Consider the following 25,540-nt stretch of genomic DNA (forward strand, 5'->3'; position numbering starts at 1 on the left):
GGTAAAATAGTTTCATCGGTAGTCAGGGGCTGCATAGGCGCCTCGCTGAGAACTGGAGAACCGGTAGTCGGCCTAAGCGTGGTCTCAGTACTCGGTGCAGACCTCGGATGTCGGTCCTTGTCTTTGCGTCTTTTGCTTAAAACTGGCGTCGGTGTATCCGACGACATGATATAATTACATTTTTTGCCAAAATAATGAAGGGCAAACTCCGCCCGGCGCTTAATAGTGCGCTTGTTGAACCTAGCACAAAAACGGCAGGCCGAGACATCGTGGTCTGGCCCTAAGCAAGGTATACAGAAAGAATGAAAATCCTTATGCGGTATTTGCTTCCCACAAGAAATGCAATTATTAACTTTGTCTGACATCGGACTGAGGCAAGAAAAATTTCCCCAACGGGGTACTTACTTTAAAGACGACTTCGGCTGAAATACTTCCGTAAATCTCAGGAGCTGGCCGACTGGCAATTGCGAACTGCTTCTGCTTCGGGCACCGCGCGGCAAGAAAGACTTAAGAAAATGGCGTCGGCTGCCTCTTTTATACCCCTGTCGCACTGACGTCAGGGAAGAAGCGACGACAACAGACGCCGGACCTAGACTTTGGAATTCGTCCGACCGAGGACCCGCCTGACGGCAGGATAACCCATCTGTAATGACTGCAGCTGTATGCACGATGAACATCCACACTTGACTAGGCCAAAAAGGGGCAATGAGGACAACCTTGCACTTCAACCAAAGTATTGCCTGAAGAAATTTAGGGATTAGAGGTAAAGGTGGATAAGCGTAAATGAGACTGGATGGCCAAAATGAACTACAGCATCACTTGGTGACTCTCCCGGGGGGATTATGCCAAAGAACCTACTGTACTTGTTAAGGGGAGAGGCAAATAGATTACAGCAAGGTTGACCCCACTGACAGAAGATCCTCTCCGCCACTGGCTGACTGAAAAACCACTTGTGAGGCATCAGGACAGTCCTGTTGAATTTTCCGGCTAGCACATTGGGATTTCCCTAGAATGTGCATTGCTATAAGAAAGTGGTTGGAGAAGATCGTCCACTGCCACACACACACTGCTGCTCGACAAAGGGTTAGGATAGCATTCCCCCTGTTTGTTGATGTACCAAATCAAAGACATGTTGTTTGTTTGGATAGCACGTGTCCCCAGAGAGAGAGAGAGTTCTGAAAAGCCCACAATGCTAAAAGGGACCACCTTCATCTCCAGGACATTAATATGCAAATTGGTGTCTTTTGGGGACCACGAGCCTTGGACCATCCATCCCAAGAAATGCCTCCCACCCCATTTGGGGGATTGTGGCTACTGGGGGTGGAAATATGAAATAGGCGTCCCTGACAAACATCACTGGACTGCATCCACCAAAGCATGGAATCCTTGCAAACCCGAGCAAGTTTTATCGGATAGATCAGAAGCTGTAGAAAAATTGACCAATGAATAGCTGGAGTACACTGAAGAACACGCATATCATATGGAAATTAGCTGTCAGGAACAAGGTAAGAGAGACAGCCACTGATCCCAAGGCTGAAGAAAAAGAAGTTACGTCTTACCACAACGTTCCATCTGTATTGTTAATCCTCGTTCAGTCATTATGCATGGGTATCGGTTCCGAGCTCGGAACAGAGATGGCCATTTTCCAAGCTCACGTCAGCATCAAACTCTTCAGCTAAACTCTTACCCACAATTCCCCTCTCCCTGTTACCTCAGACTGAGTTTGCAAGTTAAAGAAGGCAGAGGCTACCTCTGGTCAAATAACCTAAGAGAACTGGATGGTGAGATCCACTAGAAACCACAGGAGGGGGAAGGAGGGAGGGTCGTAATGACTGAACAGGGATCAACAATACAGATGGAACGTTATGGTAAGACATAACTTCTTTATCTGATATTGTTAATCCTCGTTCATTCCTTACGCATGGGACAGAGTCCCCAGCTACCTCTATTCCTGAGAGGCTCTCATGGAAGGACATTCCTGAGCACCATAGAACCAAAAGATGCTCTTCCCCTGGAGGCCAAATCCAATTTGTAATGATTGGTGAAGGTATGAGGCTTAGCCCAAGTTGCAGCTGCACAGATGTCATGTAAAGAAGCGCTGGCATGGAAGGCAGCAGAAGTTGCCACCGACCTTGTTGAATGAGCTTTCATGGTAGTAGGCAACGAGATATTATGTTGTGTGCAAATAAAGGTCACACAGTCCCCTTCAACCATCTAGCTAATGTGACTTTAGCAACAGCCAATCCTAATCTAGATCCAGAAAAGGCCAAAAATAACTGGTCAGATTTACAAAAGGGTTTAGTCCTGTTTAAGTAAAAATGGATTTGCCTGTGTATATCTAGGGTATGTAGGCAATACTCTCCTCTGTTTGAATGGTTGGGAAAGAAAACTGGCAATTCAATGGCTTGATTAATGGACATTTCAGAGATCACTTTAGGCAGAAATGACGGATTAGTTCTCAGAGACACTATCTCTATGAAAAATCAAGTATGGAGTCTTGATACATAAAGCTTGAAGTTCAGAAATACGTCTGGCAGAAGTAATAGTGACCAAAAATAAAGTTTTCTATGACAAATACTTGAGGTCGCAAGAAGAGGCTGGTCAAAAGGTGCCATTGTAAGAGCTTGTACAAATAATGATAAATCCCATGGTTGAATAGGTTCCCTAAAAGGTGGCTTCAGATGATTCACACCTTTTATGAAGGTCTTGCACAACTTATGGGACATAAGAGAGGAATCTTGGACACCCTCATGAAAATTAAAAATTGCAGCCAAATGAACTCTAATGGTAGAGGCCGATAGACCCGATTGAAACAGGTCAGCCAGATAGTCTAGTATTATCGACACTGGTGCTGAAAAGTGGTCTACTTGTTTATCTTTCAGTAAACAGGTAAATCTTTTCCACTTGCTCAGATAAGTAATTCTAGTGGAATACTTATGAGAAGCAATGAGAATATCATGTACTGGTAAAGAAAGATCATTCTGCCTGGCAATCAAGGGAATCGGAGTAGCCAAGCCATTAGCTTCAGACTGTTCAGGTTGGGGTGAATCAGGTTCTGTGGGTATGAGATCAACTCCGGGATTGGATGGAGAAACCAAAGTCAATCTAGTAGGTCAGGCCAAAGGAATGGGAATCAAATCTGTAATAGCCAATATGGTGCTATGAGGATTACCTTGCTCTTCAACCGCCGGGCTTGCTTCAGAAACTGGGGAATGAGAGGAAAGGGCGGAAATGCGTAGAGAAGACCTGCGGGCCAATCTTGGACTAGAGCGTCCCTGGGTGACTGTCCCGGAGGGGAGTCAGGGCGAAGTAGTTGCTGCATTTGTAGCTGGTTGGGGATGCGAAGAGGTCACAACAAGGACGGCCCCAGCAGTGGAAGACCTCCGCCGCTATCAAGAGATTCAGGGACCACTCGTGAGGTTACAGAATGCACCTGCTGAGTCTGTCTGCTATCATGTTGGAACTCCCGGGAATGTGTGTTGCTAGAAGAAAATGGTTGGTGGCCATCGCCCATTGCCATATCCTCATGGCTTCTCGACAAAGGGGGTAAGATTTGGTTCCACCTTGCTTGTTGATGTAGCAGACCACAGCCATGTTGTCCGATTGAATCGCAATTGTCCCAGACGGCAGCAGGGGATGGAATGCTTGCAACGCCAGAAGCACCGCCCTCAGCTCTAGAACATTTATATGCAGATGGGCCTCCAGTTGGGACCAAGTGCCTTGGATTGTCTGTCCCTGACATAGCCCCCCCCCCATCCCATCAGGGAGGCACCCGTGGTCACTGTGGCCTTGGGTTGCTAGGGGGAAAAAGGGCGAGACTATTGTGAGAGATTGTGTGTCATCCACCAATTTAAATCCTGTTTGCACCTGTGGGTTATTCGAATCATGGCTGAAAGAGGATGCTGAAAAGGATACCATTGGGTGAGCAGTAGCCACTGCAGAAGCCTCATGTGAAACCTGGCCAGGGGAACAATGGTGATGGAGGTTGCCATGGAACCCAACAGCTGTAGAACAGAGTGAGCCGTGGATTTTTCCTTTGAAAGGATTGGAATTAGTTGTTGCTTTATTCTTAAAATTCTGTGCTCTGGAATAGCAGCTCTGCAGTTTTTTGTGTCCAAGATAACCCCTATGAATTGTCAACTGAGATGGGGTGAGACTGGATTTCTGCCAGTTTATGGTTATGCCTAGCCTTTGAGCAGCGAGGAGGGAGTATGCCAGGGCTTACTCCAGTAGATGTCTGGTGGGGGGCTGATATGAGCCAGTCGTCTAGGTATGGAAACACCTGGAAGCCTTGAAATCGCAAGTGAGCTGTGACAACTGCCATGCACCTTGCGAGCACTCTGGGGGCTGAAGAGAGTCCGAAGGGCAGTACTCTGAACTGGTAGTGACTGGCTCCCGCACGGAAGTGCAGAAATCTTCTTGATGGCCTGTCCACCTTTATGTGGTAGTACGCACCTTGAAGATCTATAGAGCACGTCCAATCGTCTTTTTCCAAAAGCGGGAGGATAGACTGTAGAGTGACCATCCGGAATTTTTGTACTCTCACAAACTTGTTCAATACACTGAGGTCCAAAATTGGTCTCCAGTCCCCGGTTTTCTTTGGCACCAAAAATAACCTTGAGTAGATTCCTATCCTATCTGGTCTGGAGGGACTATTTGGATGACTCTTTTTCTTAGCAGCTTTTCCATCTGTAGTGCTGCTTCTTCCCTTTGACTGGGAGAAACGTCGGGAAGATTTTTTGACGGGACAAAAATCGAAGGGGATATGATAACCTCTGGTTATGATATTTTGTACCCAAGAATCGGTGGTGATGGTTAGCCAGGCAGAAGGGTACAAGGAGAAACATCCCCCAACCACCTCCAGAGGAAAGGAGTTGGGCCGCTCTTCAAGAGCGCTGGTAGGATTGACAAGGGAATGAATCCCTGGAACCCTGGTTACGCGGTCCCTCTCTGCCCCGAAAGGAGAGTCTTCCCTGCGAGTTTCCCCCTCTGCTATGGGGAGAACTCGGCCTGTGTGTCATGGAAAGGACCCTGAGATTTCTTGAACCATATCTTCCCACTGTTTTGGTTTCGGGAGAAAGCATGTTGAGGGGAAGAATAACGGACACCTACGGCAGAAAGGTTCTTACCGTCTTGTTCACATCTGTCCAGTGTGCTTTTGACTTTGGGCCCAAACAACGAAGAGGGCTCAATGGGGGCATTAAGAAAAGAAGACTTGAAAGGTTCCGCAAAGTTGCACAAGTGCACCCAGGCGTGTCGTCTCAAGACTGCAGCTGAACCCTCCGCTCTAGCTGCTCCTTCTGATGCGTGAGATATCAATCGCATAGAGGAGTTAGATATAGACTCAATGGTGGCCAGCTGAGAGGCCACTTTGTCACGGACCTCATCACACACTGCACCAGCCAAGGGCTCAGAGACCAGATCCCTTTGAAGCCTGGTAAAATGTGCCATATAATTCAGGGACCCGATAGCAAAGGTCACTGAAGCAAAAGTGCGCTTCCCTATTCTGTCCAGGGCCCGGGACTCTCTGTTAGGCGGATGGACAGTCTGGCTTTCTTCTTCTGCCAGATCCTTTTTTGTTGCGGCCGTCACCACCAAAGCATCTACAGGAAGACCTTTGGACCAATGAGGATCTGAAGCAGGAGGGGACAAGATCTTACCAGGCCTCTGGGGAATAGCTTCAACAGCATCAGGGTCCTTCCAAGCACGCTGCACGATGAACTTGACAAGTTCATCGGCAGGTGGAGTAACCCAGGAGGTAGGGGGCAGGGCACGAAATGCCTGCAGGAACACAGATTCCTCAGGGGTCGGATTAGATGGCTGCCAGTCACCTCTCTATTTCAACATTTCAAGGATATCGCCAAAGGATACCTCAGAGGGTGACCGAGGGGATCCTTCCCCCTCATCGAAATCTGTGTCTTCAGTGAGAGACTCCCCTGTGGAGTCCATGTGCTTCCTCTTACACGAACTTTTCCGGTGGACCTCCTCAGTGGGAGAAGCTGGGGAAGACAACTGAAAAGGGGATTCCTGAGGGAATATGTCCTGAGGCCCTTGCACCCAGAGTCCGCTAGGTGCGATTTGTGAAACCAGTGTAGCAGAGGAGGGCGGAGGTATAGACAAGTCCAGTATCGCCAGCAGCAGTGAAAGCCTTCTCCATCAGTTGGAAGGCTGGTCCACCCAGAGAGGAGTGTATGTCGAGGACAGGGGGCACTCCTCCCCTAAGTAGCTCAGCCTGCCAAATCGGAGTCCCTGGATGGCTGTGGAGCAGCAAGCTATGCATATCACAGCTGACATCCTGGGTTGTAGCAAAACTTTCCTGCCACGAAGGCAACTGCGGTTCCTTAGTGAGATCCATAAAGGGAAATACAGAAGGGGAAGACTGTACTATATCCATGGACTTAAAAGGCAATGAAGGAGGAGAATAAGAAGGTGTCTTTGGAGATGGGTGATCACCTCCCAAGGAAGGATAATTCCTGGGGGTGGAATACCTCTGGCCAAGAATGCCTGGTCCACAAGACGCAACACATGTTCAGAAAGACTTCAAGTGGACCTCACCGAGACTGAGGGAGAAACAGGCCTGTCCACAAAAAGAGGCAGACTCAGTGCCCATCTCATCTGATCGCACAGAGGACAACGGTGCCGAGAAAGACTGAACTACTGTAGTCTGCATCGAAGAAATCATCGGTGCTGATGTCATTGTCTGCACCGACACAGGGATCTGTGCCTAAGTGGTTGTTGGTGCCGAAACTGGAACTGACAAAACTGGAGTCAGTAATAAAGGCCTCGTTTCCGAGGAAGATCTCTGAGCCGACACGGTCAAGGTCTGCACCGACTGAACGGTCGGTGCCGATACAGTGGTAAAGGTCTGAACCGAGGAGCCCCTCGGTGCCGATATGTAGAAGGCTGCAGGAGAGGATGGAGCCGAAATCACTAATGGAGCCGAAGGCTTCAGTGCCGAAGGTCTGGGCACCAAAAGCACTGGGACTGACAGAGAGCTCCAGAGCCGAAATTTTAGCCTTTTTAGAATTTGGTTGTTGAGAGTCCCCAGCAGGGGACGAAGGCAAGGACTTAGCCTTAGTAGAAATATGCATTTTCTTATGGGCTTTAGGAGGGGTGGAGACCTCTGACCCAGAAATAGCCACTTAAAAGGGAGATTTTAGAAGTCCCTTCAGTATCAGCTTATTTTTCCTTTCTAACAAAGTTTTATTAGAAAAGTTTTCACATATAGTACAAGGTGGTTCAACAGATAAATGGGAAGCTCCCAAACAATACACACACAGAGTGTGCATCAGAAGTAGGCAGTTTGTATCCACAATCAGAACACCGCTTAAACCCCGGACTACCCTTTTTATCTGACAAATTAACAAAAAGAAAAGTACCAACAATGGTACAAGAGAGTACCCAAAGGTATGAAAAAGAAAGGAAAGGGATTACTAACGATGGTAAAGGGAAATTACCTCGCGGTAAAAAGGGTAAGTAAAGGACAGAGAAGAAAACCTGAAATTATGAACGCTAGATGCGATAGGGCAAGAGACAATGAAATATTAACTTTTCTGACAGAAAAAGTAATTTGTAAAGCAATTAAACAATTGACTGTACTTAGCTCAAGAGAAGTAGCTTGACATGACCGGATGGCAACGCGGCAAACTAAATCTGGGGTAACAGGGAGAGGGGAATTGTGGGTAAGAGTTTAGCTCGAGAGTTTGAAGCTGACACGAGCTTGGGAAATGGCCGGCTCGGTTCCGAGCTCGGAACCGATACCCATGCGTAAGGAATGAACGAGGATTAACAATATCAGATCCAGTTTTACTGGGGGAGAAGGCTGTGAAAGAATTTGTCTGACCTGCAGTCTTAAGGACTGTACAATGTTTGATGGAAGAAAGGCCAACTGACTGGTGGTATCCAGGCAAGCTCCTATAAATTCCAAGACTTAAACGGGTTGAAGACGGTACTTGGCATAACTGATGGTGATCCCTAAAGACTGACATAATTGGAGTAAATAGTTCCTGGCCTTTTCAAGGAGATGCCTGGCTGGGGCGGTGAGGAGCCAGTTGTCTAGGTAAGCAAACACCTTGATTCCAAGTAGTCTGAGTTGAGCTGGTACCACTGCCATGCACTTAATGAACACCCTGGGGGCTGTGGTAAGACCAAATGGCAGGGCTTTGAATTGGTAATGACAGGCTCCAACCAAAAGTGCAGGTATCTCTGGGAGTGTCTGTTCACTTTGATATAATAGTATGCTTCCTGGAGATAGACAGAGCACATCCAGTTGTCCTTCTGTAAGCAGCAGCAGAATGGACTTGAACTGTGACCATCCGGAAAGAATAGTTGTGTGAAATCTTAACATAACCATAGATGTCCTTCTCTTCTATATGCTGAGTATTCATAACATGGGGGGAGGGCCCAGGCTGACACGTACGTCTGGCCAGTACTTAAAAGTCTAATGTTACAGACAGGTATGTGTGATGCTGCACATCATATAAAGTGATGTCGGACATAAAACACATCAGCACATACCAACCTCAGAAATGAATGCCACAAAAGCACCAGCCTGTTCTTAGGTGAGGAAAACTTGCACCAGCCTGATCTTAGGTGAGGAAAACTTGCCACCAGAGGCCAGGCAAGCATCAAGGGGAAGTCGGGGGGGGGGGTAAGTAATACTGCAGCATACAGAAGAGAAGGACATCTATGGTTATGGTAAGAGTTTACACAACTATTCTATGTCCTTCTAGTCATATGCTGCAGTATTCATAACACGAGGGAGAGTGCGAAAGCTCATGCAGAGGAAGAATTAGGCAGAGGCATCTTCCACAGAGCCATGCAGAACAGCTCTGGAAAACCCAGCCCTGGACCTGGAGATGACATCTAGTTTATATTGTTTAGTGAAGGTATGAACAGAAGACCAGGTAGCTGCCTCCAGGACAGAGCAAGTGTCCAAGCCTTTAAAGAAGGCTCCAGAGGAGGACACTGTCCTAGTGAAATGTCCCCTCACAGAACAGAGATTCTTTCCATTGGCTAAATAGCTTTAAAAATCCAACAGAAGATAATCTTGCTTGGAAACAGGTTGACCCAGGGGTCTTGAGTGATAAGAAACAAACAGGCATTCAGACTGATGGATAGGACTGGTTTTATTCAAGTAGTATATGAGTTGCCTGTGCACATCTAAAGTCTGCAGAATCCTCTCACTGGAGGACTTGGGGAAAGGAAAAAGGTTTGGAAGGTTGACAGACAAACCGAGATAACTCATTAACCAGCTTGGGTATAAAAGAAGGGGTTAGTGCATAGAGAGACCCTAATCCCTGTGGAAGACTATGAAGTGGGAGGTGTAGACATCACAGCTTGTAACTCAGAAACCCTTCTGGCAGAAGTAATTGCCATGAGAAGAACAGTTTCCCAGGTGCAATGTTGTAGAAAAGAGGAACTTGCTGGCTCAAATGGAACCAGGGTAAGTTTCTCCCAAACAAAATTGAGATCCCAAGGAGGAAGAATGGATTCCAACCTAGAAGCTAAATGTGGAGACATAGGCAGACATGCAGCGATGGCAGAAAGATGAGCTTTAACTGAAGAGTAAGACAGCCTACTCTTCATCAAGTCACACAGATAGGACAAGACCACTGGGACATCCACTAACTGGTTGTAAATCCTTTCTGAGACACCAGATGGAAAACATCTCCCATTTGGAAATGTTGGATTTCCTAGTTGTGGGTTTTCTGGCTTCCTGCAGAACTTGAAGCACGTCCTTACAAAATGTGTCTAAAGGGAATCAAAACCTTATCACCCACAAGAGTCAGGTTTAGAGTTGACATCTGTGGATATACTAGAGCTCCCTTGTCCTGTGAGAGTAGGTCCATCCTGTGGGGTAACCTATGGTGATTGCCCTTCGCTAAATGCAAGAGGAGGGGGAACCATTGCTGTCTTGGCCAAATGGGGGTCACCATCAAGATTTTTGGACGTTCCCAAAGGATTTTCAGCAGGACCATTTGGAGAAGTGGAAAAGGGGAGAATGCATACAGAAACATCCCCTTCCAAGAAAAGGACAGAGCGTCCACCTTCCATGCCAAGGAATGTGGGATCCTGGCACAAAATTTGGGAAGTTGTCTGTTCATGGGGGAGGCAAAGAGATCTGTCTGAGGTATACCCCATTGATGGACCAGGTCCAAAAATGCATCCCTGTGTAACATCCATTCATGGAACTGAGTCATGCACCTGCTGAGTGTGTTTGCCTCAACACTCTGAGTTGAGGAAATGTAGGCAGCCTGAAGAGAGGCTTTACTCTGCAAGGCTAGCTCCCATGCCTGTAAGGTCAGTCTGCACAGCAGATAAGACTTTGCCCCCCCCCCCATTTGTTGACATACCAGAGGACCATGGTGTTGTCTATGAACTACCTTAGGGCCCCTTATGAAAGCACAGGCCTGAAGATTTGAAGAGTGAAAATCAAGGCCTTCAAATTCTTTAGGTTGATGCGCTTCCTTTGTTTGGGCTGTAGACTACACATCTCTGACCTTCCAGGATTCCAGTGTTGCACCCCATCCTACATCTGAAGCATCAGTGTACAGCTCCTGAGTGGGGAGAGTAACTCCCTTTTCAAGCAGGGCAGGAGTGGGCCAACAAACTCCAGAGGATGGGAGTGTTGCATCCAAACTGTCCCCAAGAACCACTGGAATTTTTTCATGTGTAACGTGGCCAAAGGAGCATGGGAATCGTTGAGGCCATGAACCTCAGGAGGTGTAGAAAGTCCCTGGCAGCCAGAGATTGAAGGGGCAAGAGGTCCTGAAAATAGGAAGTAAAGGACAGGACCTTTTCATGAGATAAGGAGGCTAGCATCCTGTGTGTCTGACTCCTGCAGCCCAGAAAAATGTGGTCTTGGGAAGGGGTCAGAGTAGACTTCTGATGGTTTACAGACTTCTCCAGGAGAGACACCATGAAGGAGAGATTCTCCTGAAGGATGTCTAGGGATGGGACCTGGACAAGAAGATTGTCTAGGTAAGGAAATATCTGTATACCCTGTAGTCTGCAGCAGGCTATGACAGGAACTAAGCATTTTGTGAAGACTCTTGGTGCCGTAGACAGACCAAAGGGCAAAGCACAGAACTGAAAATGCGAGGAAGCAACAGAAAAGAGAAGAGATTTCCTGAACTGGAGGTGAAGGGGGATATGAAGGTAGGCATCTTTTATGTCCGTTGACACCGTAAAGGTCTGGGGAAGTATGAGTGGGAGAATGGTGGGTAAGGTCAGCATACAGAAGGTGGGAACTTTCAGAAAGGTATTTAGCTGGGAAAGGTCTAGAATGGGCTTCCGGGGGTCATCCTTCATGGGAACCAAGAACATCCTTGAGTAAAATCCTTTTCCCACTTGACACAGTGGGACTTCCTAAAATACTGCCTTGAGAGAGAAGGCTGACTATAACCTGAAGAAAGAATTCCAATTGTTCTTTGGGTGGTTGTGGGATGCCCCTGAAGGAGGGAAGAGTTTCCCACACCATGAAATATTCTTGCTGGATGATGGAAAGGACACAAGAGTCCTGAGTTATCTGATTCCAAGCAGGGAGACAAAGACAGAGGCAAAGAGACAAAGGAGTAGATGGACCAGGAGGTGGGGGGCAGTCACAGACTACAAGGCTTAGCCTGAAAGGGCCGTTTCTGAGAGGGAGTAGAGGAAGCAGACTTTGCAGGGATTTGTTTCCTGGAATGTCTTATCTTTGGCAGATGGTGGCCTAGCCGGCTTTCTGACAAAAGCAGTTTTGGTAGGGTAATTCCTCTGGAAACTAAGGACAGGGGAAACAAAGATCTGTTTTAAATCTTGCAGCTCTTTGCCATTTTCTTGTAGAGATTTAAAAAGTTCTGCAGCCGAGTTACCAAACAAGGCCTTGCTGTCCAGAGGGGCATCCACGATCTTAGCTTTTACATCATCAGGCAAGGGTTGAAGCCTGAGCCATGAATACCTCCTCAGGACAGAATCGGATGCAGCTTCCCTGAGGCCTCCACAGCATCATAACTGCACTTGGAGTGCCTTGTAACCTGGGCAGAAAAACTGAGAATGGAGAACAACTTAGCCTTGGTGGGAGAATCAGGGAGCTCAGAAAGGAGCTTGCCTGCATCTCGTAAGAGTGCTAGGGAATATTTGTTTATAATTAATTGCCCTGAAGGCCAAAGTATCAGAAGTATATACCTTTTTCCTAAATCTCTCCATGATGCTGCTGTCCTTATCAGAGGGAAGCAAGGAGGTAGAAGGCAATAATTTGAATGCCTTGTCTGCAGAGACTGATATGGTAGATGGGTCTGGACAGGGAGCCTTGAAGAGGAATTAGGAGTCCTCAGGCACCTTATAACATCTATTTTGGATGTGTGGGAGCTGGAGACTGGGAATCTGGGCATTTAAAAGCAGTGGTAAAGGCATCTAAGAAAGCTAGGAGGACAGGAGGAATAGCAGATGGAAAGGGAGAGTCCATCTGAAAGAGGTTATTTTACCTCTTTTGTATGTCAGACACTTGGCAACGGTCCTAAGTGAAGAATTCTTTCAACTTCAGAATAGTTTCCCCAATGGAAATATCTTCTCCAGGAGAATCCATACCATTAGATTACTCTTCTGGTGAGAAGCAGCCCACAGGGAAAGAAATTTGGATTAAATAAACCAGATCCCCTGATGACTCCTCATCATCTGAGGAAATATCCTCAGATGTCCTCTTTAAGGGAGTACAAGGAGGAAAAGCAGGAGAAGACAGAGAAGGAGCCAAGGTCTGATGTAGGGCTAAAAAAGCATTGAACAGGCTTTGGGAGAAGGACTGCCAATCCAGTACTTCATCCTGGGGGACCAGAGAAACATGTTTAAGTTTTGAGTTTTTTCTTTTTAGGAGCTTCCATGTGGTGGAAGGTGGATGGGCCAGATATTGGCCTGCACTCCACAATGTCCGTAAGCACCTCCTCCCGCACAACGATTTGGGTGACGCTATATGGCCTTCAGTAATTATAAGCCGTGGATACCCCCTATACCAGAGTTGGGCGCCTGCAATTCCCTTGTGGATGTGCTGGTAGGGTCCTTCATGGCCTCCACTGATGTACCAGACAAAGGGGACATCTACTGATTCTGGAATGGCCTCTGGAAGGACGCCGGAATGAGAAGGAGCAGCAGGAAGATCAGGCCGTGACTTTTTGGCCTTTTTAGGTTGCAGCTCATCTAAAGGGCCTGTTGCCACCTCCATATCCTGTGTGAGGTGCTTAATGTGCTGATTTTCAAGATATGATTTCAGGGAAGCTAGATGGCTTTGAAGGGTTTTGGATACGAAAGCCTTACAGATAAAGCACAGGTGGTATGGTCGCGGGGTCTGGGCTTAAGCAAAACAAGCAGAGATCATGCGAGTCCTTACGTGGAATCTGCCTTCCACACAGACACTTGCCCTTCCTAGTTGACATATAATCACAGCACAATACAGTAGCTGAAATTTAAAGAAAAAGCCCCAACAGGGTACTTATTTGAATCAATGTTTGCAAGTTATCAGGCAAGCGACGACCAGAGCAGACGACTGGACAGATGTCAGAAAAGTTCTGAGGTTGGTACGTGTGGACGTCTGCTTTATACCAAACGTCTCTATGACCAACATACAGTTGCTGATGTGCCAGACGTATGAGTCAGCCTGGGGTGGACTCACCCCCCCACCCCCAATTTTATGAATTGTACATGAACAGAAGGACACTTTGGAGTTCTTTACAAACTAATTTAGATTGCTGAAGTGCAAAATAGGTTAAGGTCCCATGTTTTCTTTGGAATGAAAAAAAACCTTGAGTAAGTTCTGAATCATCTCTGGTCTAGTGGGACCTCTTTGTTGACTCTTGTCTTGCATATTTTGAATTTCTATGGCTGGTGACTCCTGTTGATTGGCTGGAACATTTGGGAGACTTTCCCATTTGGACAGTGGAATCTGCAAAAAGGGAATGAAACATTGTCTGGATATAATTTTTTGCACCTATGTGTCTTTTGTGATTAATTCCCAGGCTTCTGGGTGTAGAGATAACTGCCTCCCGAACTGTCACCAGAGAAGAGCAGTCAAGCAATCCTTCAGGAGCACTGAAAGGGTTTATCAGATTGTGGGCCTCCCTCTGCTGCGAGGGTGGCATCTTCCATTGGAACTTCCCCCTGGCCTCTGGGAGAGGTTTCCTCTTGTAAGTCCTGAAAAGAAACTTGTGACTTTCAGACTCGCATCTTTTTACCTCCACACTGACTCATGGAGAATGATCTCTGCAGGGTAGAAAAAACATATTCCCATGGCATACAAGATCTTTCCATCTTGCTCACTATGGGAGAGCATTTCTTTTACTGTAAGATCAAAACAAGGAAGAGCCATCAAAGGTGATGAAAGAATATTTAAAAGGCTCTGCAAACTTGCATAAGTACACCCCAGGGCATGTATCCTGATGGCTATGCCTGAACCTGCCACCTGTAAGGAACCTTCTGCTGCATGAGAGATTAACCTCATGGATGCATTGAAAAGTGATTGAACGATGGCCAGCTGAGAAGAAAACTGTTTATGTTCCTCCACCGACATGAACCCAAGAACAGACTTAGGGAGCTCTATAATCAAGTCTCTCTGCAATCTGGTAAAATGTGACAAGTAGTTAAGCAACCATACAGCAAAGATCATTGAGGCGTAAATGCGTTTTACAAATCTGTCCATCACCCTGGACTGTCTGTTACGGAGATGAACAGTACAGATTTGTTCAGCTAGGTCTTTCTTAGTGGCTGCCACCACAACCATGGCATCCATGGGAACTCCATTACTCTAATGAGGTCTGCCTTTGGGCAGAGCAAGAAATTTATTTGGGTGATGGGGAATGGGCTCCACAGTATCTAGTTCCTTCCATGCCCAGCAAGACACAAGATCTACAAGGTCATTCGTTAGAGGGGTAACCCAAGATATAGAAGGGCCGGACTCGAAGGCTTCTAGGAACACTAACTCCCGAGAAGTGGGATCGGAAGACCATCCACCTTTCTGGCTAAGGATCTCTAGGATGTTTCCAAAGGAGACATCTTCCGGTGGAGATCTTGGGGACTCCTACCCTTCAACAAAGTCAGTGTCTTCTGTTAAAGACTCCTAAGGGGAATATATGTGCCTCCTTTTACACAACCTCTTCCGGGGGACTGCATCAGTGAAATGCTCTGGATAGGTATCAGATGATAGGGAATGTTCCTGAGTGAGATCTGGCTGGAAGCTCATACAGGCTGTCTGTCCCTGAGTGATAGGTTGATGAGGCTCACAACTCTGATCTGAAGGAGGTATGGAGGTAGGATCCAAAGATGCAAGAATAGGATGGAGACTCTGGTCAGAGAAAGTCCTTTACACCATCTCAAAAGCAGGACCCGGAGAAGCAGTTACTAGCCTCAGCACAGCCAAAACTCCAGGCGCTGCCAAGCTGCGACCATGCCCAGGCTCCTGCCACAAGGCAGGAGCTGGACCCGAGCTGTCCAGCTCAGAGGCTAAGAGGGGAAGTGAAAGCTCCAAAAACCTCAGAGTCTAAGCCACCCCCCCCCCCCCCCCAGATTTGGCACTGACTCTTCGACACTGAGACTTGCCGTACTCCAGGAGGATTGGTGCTGAATGAGTCAGGGACGCAGTCCGAGCTAAAGATGTAGCCGTTTTCGGATCTGACACTTTGACTCTAGGAATTCTCAGATTTGAATGTTCTGAAATTGCTGTACAGATCTGAGAAGGAGAGACAATGAGATGAAATACAGGCTGGAAGCTCATCATCTAATGGGAGATGGAGATGGTAAAACCCTCATCTGGTTCTGAGCCCTGAGGAACTTCATCATCCTATCCACATCTGCGTCAGAAAGGCTTTGGGAGGACCTGATAGAAAATAAAGTGGAGGGAGGATGGGACATTCTTTTGGGCGTCTCTTGTAAAAATGGAGATTGGAGGTGAGGGGAAATAGGCTCTAGAGGAAAAATGGGGACTTCAAGGCTGAGGAGACTTGAGTGTCCCCATCATCGGCTCCAAAGATGTTGAATCAGATTTCTTAGGTTGTTTAGCAAGCATCTCCAAAGCAAGGAGCAAGTTTCGGAGACTGGACAAGAGAGCATTTTCTGTGCTCCCTGGACTTCGAGGACTACTTCTACTTCTTAATGGGAGTTTGAGCCCCTGAAACAGAAGCTGTAGAGGAACAAGCAGAAGCAAGCAACAATCTCTTTAGTACTAACTTATTACATCAATCATTTAAGGGCCGAGAATTGAAACCTGGACAAATCTGACAAGGGGTTTCAAGACACGCTGCCCCTAAACAATATACACACTTCTTGGGGGCATCAGAGTTAGGTACCTTATGCCACAGGAAGTGCACTTTTTGAACCCTGTTGGCTTTTCAGTCATCTTAACAAGAAAGTTAAGCTCTTTTTTTTTTTTTTTTTTTAAAGATTAGGAAAGAAAAAGTAAGAATACTAACAGTGCTATTAAAGAAATACCCTAAAAACAGGTAAAAAAAAGAAATTAGAAAAAAAAGGAAAACCGTTACCAGCAATGGTAACTAAAGTACTCAAAAAGAAAGGGTAGGAAAAAAAGGTTTTAAAGCCTAACACACAGAAAAGCATAAAATTGGGTGAATACAGAAAGAGTACATCTAGGAAATATATTGAATATTCTATTTTTACTCACAAACAGTTGAAAAAACTACACCCAAAACAAACAATATCTGAGGTATTACAGGGCTCTGAGACATTATGGGTAAAGGGAGAAGCTCGAGAGTCAGATCGAAGAGTCTAAAATAAATGGGGCTAAGCAGGATCTCAGGTTGGATCGGAGATGCATCCCTTGAGGAATTAATGAAAATGATAATATCTGATCTTTTCCCCATGCATCTTCTGGTGGTTAGCTTGGATCACTCATACTTACTGCATTTAAGGCAATACTTCATATTATGTTCCTCTCCTAACCAATACAGGATGCCTGCAAAGGTCTTTTTTCATAATCTGGCAGCCAGGTAAACACTTCATGGCTTAACTGCTTCAGGCATCAGATTTGGAAATGTGCCATCATGAATGACAAGATCAAGAAATGAACAGTGCAAGCAACAAAGAACTAGTGGACTCCGGGGCTAGGCTTATTCTCTCAGTGCAGCACAATACCATGACATGCACTGTATAACAGTGCACACAACTACATACATGTGGGTGGGTGGGGTGGGGGAGGCTAAGACAAAAATAGACAAAACGAAAGAGGAAAAAAATAAATCTCAATAGCTACTCCACGGAGGATGGTCACTTACCATCTTTTTTTACTTTTTTGTTGAGCAGGCTCAGTTTACTATTACCCACTGTGTTCTAAAGTCTAACCAGCTTTCCTCTCTACATTACCACCTAAAGGTCATTCACAAGTTAACGGATTTGATTACATCCCTTCCCAAATCAACTAAGTGATTACCTAGTGTTTAGAGTTGTACTTGCTTTGAATAACAGGATTTATAGTTACTACTTAATACTGGCATATACTGCCCTGGGAATCCTTAAAAATCACTAAATCTATAACACATAATTGCATTAAAAATATTTTTAATGTAAATATTTAAATATAACTTGAAGACCAAAACAACCTTCAGGAAAAAAACAGAAGATCTTGCTGAAATCAAAGGACAATATGCAGCTGAAGATGGAGTAGAATAGCAAAGTCAACTATTCTTGCTTGTCTTATACAAAGTATGACATTCACCATGTATTACTGTCTGGTGTAACCTCCTCCCTGTAAAAATAAGTTGCTTTTGCTCCTTCAGCACGACTATTATTTCCTTATTATAATGAGCCCAACATGAAAGGAATAAATTCAAAGATTCAAAGAAACTTTATTGTCATTTAGGAAACAAGTGCTACCTAAACGAAATTTTTGAGTGTCAGCTCTTTTACAAGAGAAAACAAACACAAAAAGACAGACATGACAGATATTAAAGAATAAACAATAACTATAGTACAAAACTAAATAAGTAGCTGTTGCACATTCCTGTGCACTATTACACTGGACAACACTGACTACTATATAATTAACACATGAAAAGAAAATTACATTATACACAGAGGTGCAATTGGGTGATAAGGGAGTGACTGGAATTGCACTTAAATGAGAATATATTAATTTTAGTATACAATAAATAGAATTACTGTATGGAAAAAAAAAAAGAAAAAAATGAAAGTGTAACAATTTATTATAGTTTTGATACATCCAGATGTAGTTCTGCATTAATGAGTCTTAATGCAGTTGGATAAAAACTGTTCATGAATCTAGAGGTCCTGCAGTGGATACTCTGTAACCTTCTACCAAAAGCAAGTTGTGCGAACCAACTATACGCTGGACGAGAAGTGTCACTCGGTATTTCCCGGGACCCCTTTTCACATCTCAGTTCAAACAGCTGCTGCAAGGAAGACTAGTGTCCATGATCTTTTCTGCTGTTCTTATTATTATTTGCAGCTTCTTCCTTTTTGCCACTGTGCTGTTACTTGAACCATACAGTGCAGTTGCTGGTGATAATGCTCTCAATGGCTCCTCTACAGAAGGTAATTAGAGCATTCCTAGAGAGCTTTGCTTTTCTCAGCCTTCTTAGGAAGTGTAGTCGCTGGTGGGCTTTTTTAATTAGCTGGCCTGTGTCTGTACTCAAGAAAGATCCTCTGATATATGTACCTTCAGGAACTTTGCAGTTTGGACTTTCTCCACTTCTTAACCATTGATCTTGAGGGGCAGGTGCAGGGCAGATCTATTTCTGAAGTCAATAATAATTTATTTTGTTTTATTGACGTTCCAATCCAAATTGCTGTTATTGTACCATTCAAATCAGGGAGTTGTCTTCATTCCTATACTCACTGTCGTCATCACCACTTACGAGTCCTACCATTGTGGTGTCATCTGCAAATTTGATGATATGGTTGTTGGTAGCTTTCGCAGAGCAGTCATGGGCAAGGACTGTGAACAGTAGAGGACTCAGTACACAGCCCTGGGGTACTTTGAGGTTCCAGTTCCACAGCCCTTTATTTATGCCAAGGTTGATTAGTTTTTCTATAAATTGCATTGGAATCACTGTACCAAATGCCAAGATGAAATCTAGGAACAACAGCCTGGCATAGTTGTTCTTCTCCAAGAATAGTAGCTTCTATAACAAATCAGCCAGTTACAGTATCAAATTAACCATTTAACCAAATCAACAAACCTTATTTCAGAACATGCAATTCTTTAAACATTCTTCATCAGCTGTTTAAATTATTTTACAAAGTATACAAACAGCCAACCTGTGGTGATGTGTTCTGTTCCAAACATAAGCTCCTCTGCTACTCTTCCACCCATACTGACATCCATCTGAGCAAGAAGCTGGGATCTGGTTTCACTCCACATATCATTTTCAGGTAACATGGATACCTAGAAAGCAGAATAATCAGGTCATCAAGACTTGTTAAAGACAAGAAACACACACACCCTGTCAAAAAAAAAAGGCACCCTGCAATACACTGTTTTAATGCAACGCTTGCTTCAGAGGCATACGACCCATTGGCTTATACCACAGCATTAACAATGACCGTTAGACAAAATAGCAAATAGAACATTATCATGGCAAATTCATTTTTTTAATTGACTAAGGAATTCAATACAGCAGAACTCAACACTGTAGCCATAGGAAGAATAACTGCAGACAGGTCTAGTAAAACATAAGAGCTTTTTACCTAAACGTAGTCTTGCTTATGTTTTACGTTTTTATACATGTGCAAAGCACAGGATTATGCACTCCTTTAAACACTGAAATCATTTAGATATACAAGATTTAATAACAAAAACACTATATAAATAACACTCACAAAGGTTGTATGTGCACACACATGCACGCACACTGTACACACATAGGTACATACATTAATTTATTTCTTTAACTGAGTAAGTACAACTGAGTACAATTATTGATTTCCAACAGCAGCTATGGAGAAAAGCTCCAAAAAATCAATATATTAAAAGAATCATTAAATATAAATATATAGCATTGAGTAGCAATTTATACATGGAATGAGTAAAAACATGTTGAAAAACATCCAGATGGTCTTAGGCAGCATTTTTACATTGCCTGAATGATGGTGCTTTGGAAGAGGACAGAGGCAAATGTACAGTAAACCGACCATTAAACTTACTTAAAAAGAATTACATGGCATTTGGGCAATGATAAGACAAGAAAGACAGTAGTATGACACAGATTTATTTACACAGACAGTATCCCTTGAGGAGGATGTTTATGGTTGTGACCTAGCTATAGTAAGTATTTCACTATGGTTGGAAGAATGTAGTATATTATGTGTCTATCTAACAAGTGTATCTGCACATGGGAGTACAGTCATATCAAATGCTGAAAGTGCCAAGGTACAGGGTTCAGTTTAGGAACATACATTACAGCAGCATGTTGTAGAATGTAATAGTTACGTATAGTCTTAGGTTATCTCACAGCACTGTTAGGCAGTGTAGCAGATGGCAGCAATGAATATCGAGGGTTAAATTATCTAAGGGTAGATGAGCACTGGCAAAGCCAAAAGTTTTTAAGGTGATACTTCAGGTTTATTTCAAAGCTGTGATGGGTAAAAGTTTGTTTTACGGCAGTTGGAATATCATTCCAACATTTAGATACATCTAGGAGAAGTACTGATCACTGGACATCTAGCAACAGTACACTACTGCAGTAGATTGACAATGAATGAACTTGTGGTAGTTTATGTAGCACTTAACTGTCCAAAAGTAAGTCAGTTAAGGACTTCTAGCCAGTTTATTTTTCTAAGAGTAACACAGTGATGACTTCAGTAGTTTAAGTAGCAAACTTTGTGATTTTGTTACAGCATTTCTTCTAGTTTGGATAACTGCTCAGATGGCAGGTTTCTCAATATTGAGAAAACATAGAGTAGACTGGATAGGGGAAGGGAGGTTGCAGTATATATTCTTTTCTGGTTAATGAGGTAGGGCTTAGCCCTCATTAGCAGGGCAAGTTTCAAAAGGTCTTCTGGATGTTTTGGTTGCGATGATCAAATTTTAAATTTTCACCAACTATCAGCCTCTATTAGTCTTATATGTTTGACTTCCCATAATTACTGCAAGACTGAGCAAATACAATGTTACAGTTTGTGATGATTATTGGCTGGAGGTGAGGGGAAAGAGTATCATTTTTTTCTGAGGGTTTAAAAGCTGCCCGGATTTTTGAGGGCAAGTTCCTATGGATAGGAAAGCTTCCTGTGTCTGCAGATAGTAGTGACTATAGGCTGAGCAGACCAGGGTTGAGCGGTCTGCATACTGAACATCAGCTTGTTTTGATGCTGTTTGCATATCACTGATAAATATGATAACCTTCAGAGGATCTATGATGGAGCTTTTGGGTAGGCACATTTGTATAAACTTTTTGGTACAGGGAGACAGAGAATCGTGCCACTTTACATAATGATTTTTATCAGAAAAGGAACTAGTGATCTAGGCCATGTTTTTTCATTGAGGCCCGGGGTGGTCAATCTATGTAATAGAAGCTGGTGTGATACAGTGTCAAAGACTTTGGCGAGGTCAAGAGAAGGAATGGAAACTAGGCACCCCCTATTTACATAAAAGTTTAGTGTCCAGTAAGGATAGTAGAGCTGTCTCAGTACAATGGTGTGGATGGACTCCATGCTGGGTTTGAGACAGTATGTCACTGTATAGGAGGTAGCTTAGGAGTTAAGTGCAGATACATTTTTTCCAGGATTTTGAAAAAAGTTATGTACTCACGATAACGTTACATCTGTGTTGTCTATTTTCATTCTTCTTCAAACTGATGGGTCTCGGATCAGACTTGGCTGCTTCTTCCAGATCCTCAGATCCAACTCTCGAGCTCCTCCCTTTATCCACCATGCCCTGCCAGCCTAATATAAGTCAGATCAAGTTTGTAGCCCTCAGTAGACCAACGATATTTCCTTAAGAAAACTTAAAAAGGTATGGATTAAAAGAACAGAACTGTAGCTCAAACAAGGAACAATAGTTCTCACAGTAATATCCCTTAAGTCTCTCCAGGAGTAAAGGGAAGGGTATTACGAGGGCATGAAGTTGAGGAAGAATAAAAATGGACAACACAGATATAACATTATGGTGAATGCATAACTTTTTTTTTATCTGATGTCATTTTTATCCATTCCTCAACTGATGGGACAGAGTCCCCATCTAGACAAACATTGGGTGGTCCTCATGGAAGGATGCTTCATTGTACTGCTAAAGCAAAAGTAGCTCTGTTCCTGGAAACGGAACCAAATTTGTTATGAGCAATAAAGGTATGAGCATTGAGCCAAGTGGCAGCTGCACAAATGTCACCTATAGATGTTCTTGATCAAAACGCTGAGGATACAGCCATAGACCTTGTGGAATGAGATCAAAGGGGGCTTAGGCAAGGACAACCCCTTTTTATTATAGACAAAAGGTAAGCAATCAGTTAAACATTTGGCCAGGGTTAACATTAGAAACTGGTATGCCCAATCTATTAAGCAAGAAGGATAAAAATAACAGATAAGTCTTTCTGAAGCCTTTGGTCCAATGGAGATGAAATCAAAGCTGACTCTGTGCATCCAAAAGATGGAGCATGTACTCTCCCTTATTTGAGAAATTTGGAAAGAAAACTGGGCGGTTAACAGCCTGGTTGATATTAGACTCAGAAGCTATCTTACACAAAAAAGACATGCTGGTCCAAACATTGTCTTTGTGGAAAATCAGGTAAACAGGCTTGAAAGAGACAGCCTGGAGTTCAGACACTCATCTAGCTGATGTAATAGCAACTAGAAAAATGGTTTTCCAGGACAAAAACTTGAGGTCTGTCTTGGCTGAAGGTTCAAAGGGGCCTTGGGTCAGACCTTGAAGCAAGGTAGTTAAATCCCAAGGAGAACTATGATCCTTTACTGGAGGCCTAAGCAAGAAGATTCCTTTGTGAAAAGCTTTGTATAATCTAGATGAAGCTGAAGCAAAATTACTTTCACCAAGACGAGTTTGAAATGGCAGCCAAATGCAACTGCAGAATGGGAGACCTAGGTTTCTTTGGCATGCTTGAGCCCACCACAGAAATTCCATTTGAAGACATGGAATCAGTGGTATAATTGTTTCCAAACTGTGGCTGTGTTGAGACCATAAGTTTTTTAGGTACCACTGAAGTTTCCTCATATGCAGCTTTGCACATGGGATTAGCAGGATGCAAGATGCCATGAATCCCAGAGCCTGCAGGATTTTCCTTGCAGTCAGCCTGGTGAAGGTTGCCAGTTTTCTGAAGTATTGAGTTAGTTGCCCTTGTTTCTCTGGCGTGAGGTAGGCCATCTGGGTGTTTGTATTCAAGCTGGCACCCAGGAAAATTATTGTTTGAGAGGGTATTAGTTTTGATTTCTTTTTGTTGACTGTGTATCCCAGAGAATTCAACATTATTACAAACGCCAGGTGTTTCAGAAGCATGTGTTTGCTGTCCGCTTGGATCAGGCAGTCGTCCAAATATGGGTATATTTGTATCCCTTGAAGTCTGCAGAAGGCAATTACTGATGCCAGGCATTTCGTGAACACTCTGGGCGCAGTAGATAAGCCAAAGGGCAATGCAGAGAATTGATAATGGGTTGAACCTGCAAGAAATCTGAGGTATCTTCTGCAATCTTGTCTGATTGGGACATGCAGGTATGCCTCCTTGAGGTCCAATGTTACCAGCCAAGACTCCTTGCCCAGCATGGGAAGAAGCTGCTGTAATGTGAGCATCTTGAATTTTGGTACGAGTAAATATGTGTTTAGGATGGATAGGCCCAAAATAGGTCTCCAATCTTTGCCCTTCCTTGGTACCAGGAATAGTCTGGAATAAAAACCTTGACCCTGTTCTTGTGCAGGTATCTCTTGAAAAGCTTTCATGTCCATAAGATCTGAAATTTGTTTTTGTGCCTCTGCACTTTGATTGTGTGGCAGGTTTGGCATGCCTCTCATTTTTGGAAGGGTGTGAAAGTGGAATCTGTAGCCTCTGTCTATAATGTCCAGGATCCATTTGTCTTTTGTGACAATATGCCAATTTTTCGAAAATAACGCCAGTTTTCCGCCTAAAGGTGCTGTCAATTGAGCCTTGCTTGGCATGCAAAGGGGAAAGTCATTGGTTCTGCTTTCTGAATGGCTGTGACCTATCCTCACCACCTCTTGGTGTAGGTGCTTGCCATTGTCTGCCTCTAGATGATCCTTGAGATTGCCCTCTACCCCTAGGGCTCCTGTATCTACCTCTTTGAGGTCTGTCCGTGGCTGGAAAGGACCAATTTTTTGAATGCCAATTTCTACTGAAACGTGGAGGTTGTACCTGTAGGAAATCTTTCACTGTTTGCATTGATTTTGCCTTTTCCTCCATTTTCTTTAATACCTCCTCAGCTTTAACACCAAACAATACATCTTTTTGAAGAGGTGCATCTAGTAATTTAACTTTGACATGATCTGGTAAGGTTTGCTCTTTGAGCCAAGCGTGTCTACGTATGACTGATCCTGTAACAGCAGCTCTACATAAGGCCTCTAAAGCATCAAAACCACATTGCAAGGTATGTTTACCCACTTGCTCTGCACTATGCAACAAATCCTGCAACTCTTTCAAATCTGGTTGTTCAGGTTGTGACATTTTGCTTTTCAACTGAGATAATAAAAACTGTTGATACTTTAACATATGGAACTGACAGTTTAATGCCTTCATGGTTAAGGTGGCCGAGGTGTATACCTTTTTCCCCCACCTTTCTAAAGCTCTGGAATCTCTCTCTCTGAAGGTAATGGATTTTTGGCAGTGGAGGCCTTAATTCCCTTGGGACCCTGTGAAATAGTTTCTGGGTCAGCCGCATGGCTTTTGTATAGAAATTGGTGTGAATCAGGAACCCGGTAATACCTGTCAGGCTTGACTGGAGCTGGAGGTAAGGAATCTGGGTTAAGGCTGGCCTCTGAATACACATCATCTAGTATGTCTAAGACAGGAGGGATAGCCAGAAGTCTGTGCTGAGGGAGCAAGAGGAAATCCCTGAGCCTTTTCTTGGAGTCTGAGTAGTCTTGGCCTTCCCAGTGGAAATGTTCCCTCAAGGTATGCAAGGTTTCCCCGAAAGAGAAGTCCTCAGGGGGGGGAGACAGAGGGAATGGACTCCTCTGCATCAGAATCTTCAAAAGGGGAGTACAATTTCTGAAGTAATGGAGGCCTGGTCCGAGGAAGGGTATTCTTCCTCCACTCTGGGCCTTTTGTCCGAGGGGGGTTGAGAACCCCTGATAAGAGTAATCAAATTCTCAGCCATTTTGAGCATCTGCTTTTTAGGCATGGGGCCTTGAGAGGGTCCCTGTGGAGCTTGTCTTTTAGTATGCATGGCTGCTTTAGATTTAGTGAAAGCCTTAATGGAAAAAGAAGAAGAAGAAGGCCTGAAGACACCTTGAGAGGTGGCAGGCCTGTCTAAACTCTGAGTTTCCCCGCCAAGAGTGGCTTCGGTATCTGTAGTCGGAGTGTGGGCCGAACAGCCTGCGACCTCGGGCACAGAAGACACCACTAATGAAGTGTCATCGGTAGTCAGGGGC

General features: G+C 44.4%; 1 protein-coding gene across 3 annotated transcripts in view; it reads right to left on the reverse strand.

Moving 5' to 3' along the window:
• The window catches only part of YME1L1 (YME1 like 1 ATPase), a 1,802,807-nt gene that overhangs the window by 300,434 nt on the left and 1,476,833 nt on the right, over nucleotides 1–25,540 (reverse strand). For all 3 annotated transcript variants that reach the window (XM_044064545.1, XM_044064544.1, XM_044064543.1), the window contains one exon: nucleotides 19,255–19,381. In XM_044064545.1, coding sequence (XP_043920480.1) covers nucleotides 19,255–19,381 — 127 coding nt within the window. The remainder of the gene's footprint in view (nucleotides 1–19,254; nucleotides 19,382–25,540) is intronic.

The sequence above is a fragment of the Protopterus annectens genome, chromosome 3.part0 (genome assembly GCF_019279795.1).
Source record: "Protopterus annectens isolate FY-2018-M chromosome 3.part0, PAN1.0, whole genome shotgun sequence".
Taxonomy (NCBI): Eukaryota; Metazoa; Chordata; order Ceratodontiformes; family Protopteridae; genus Protopterus; species Protopterus annectens.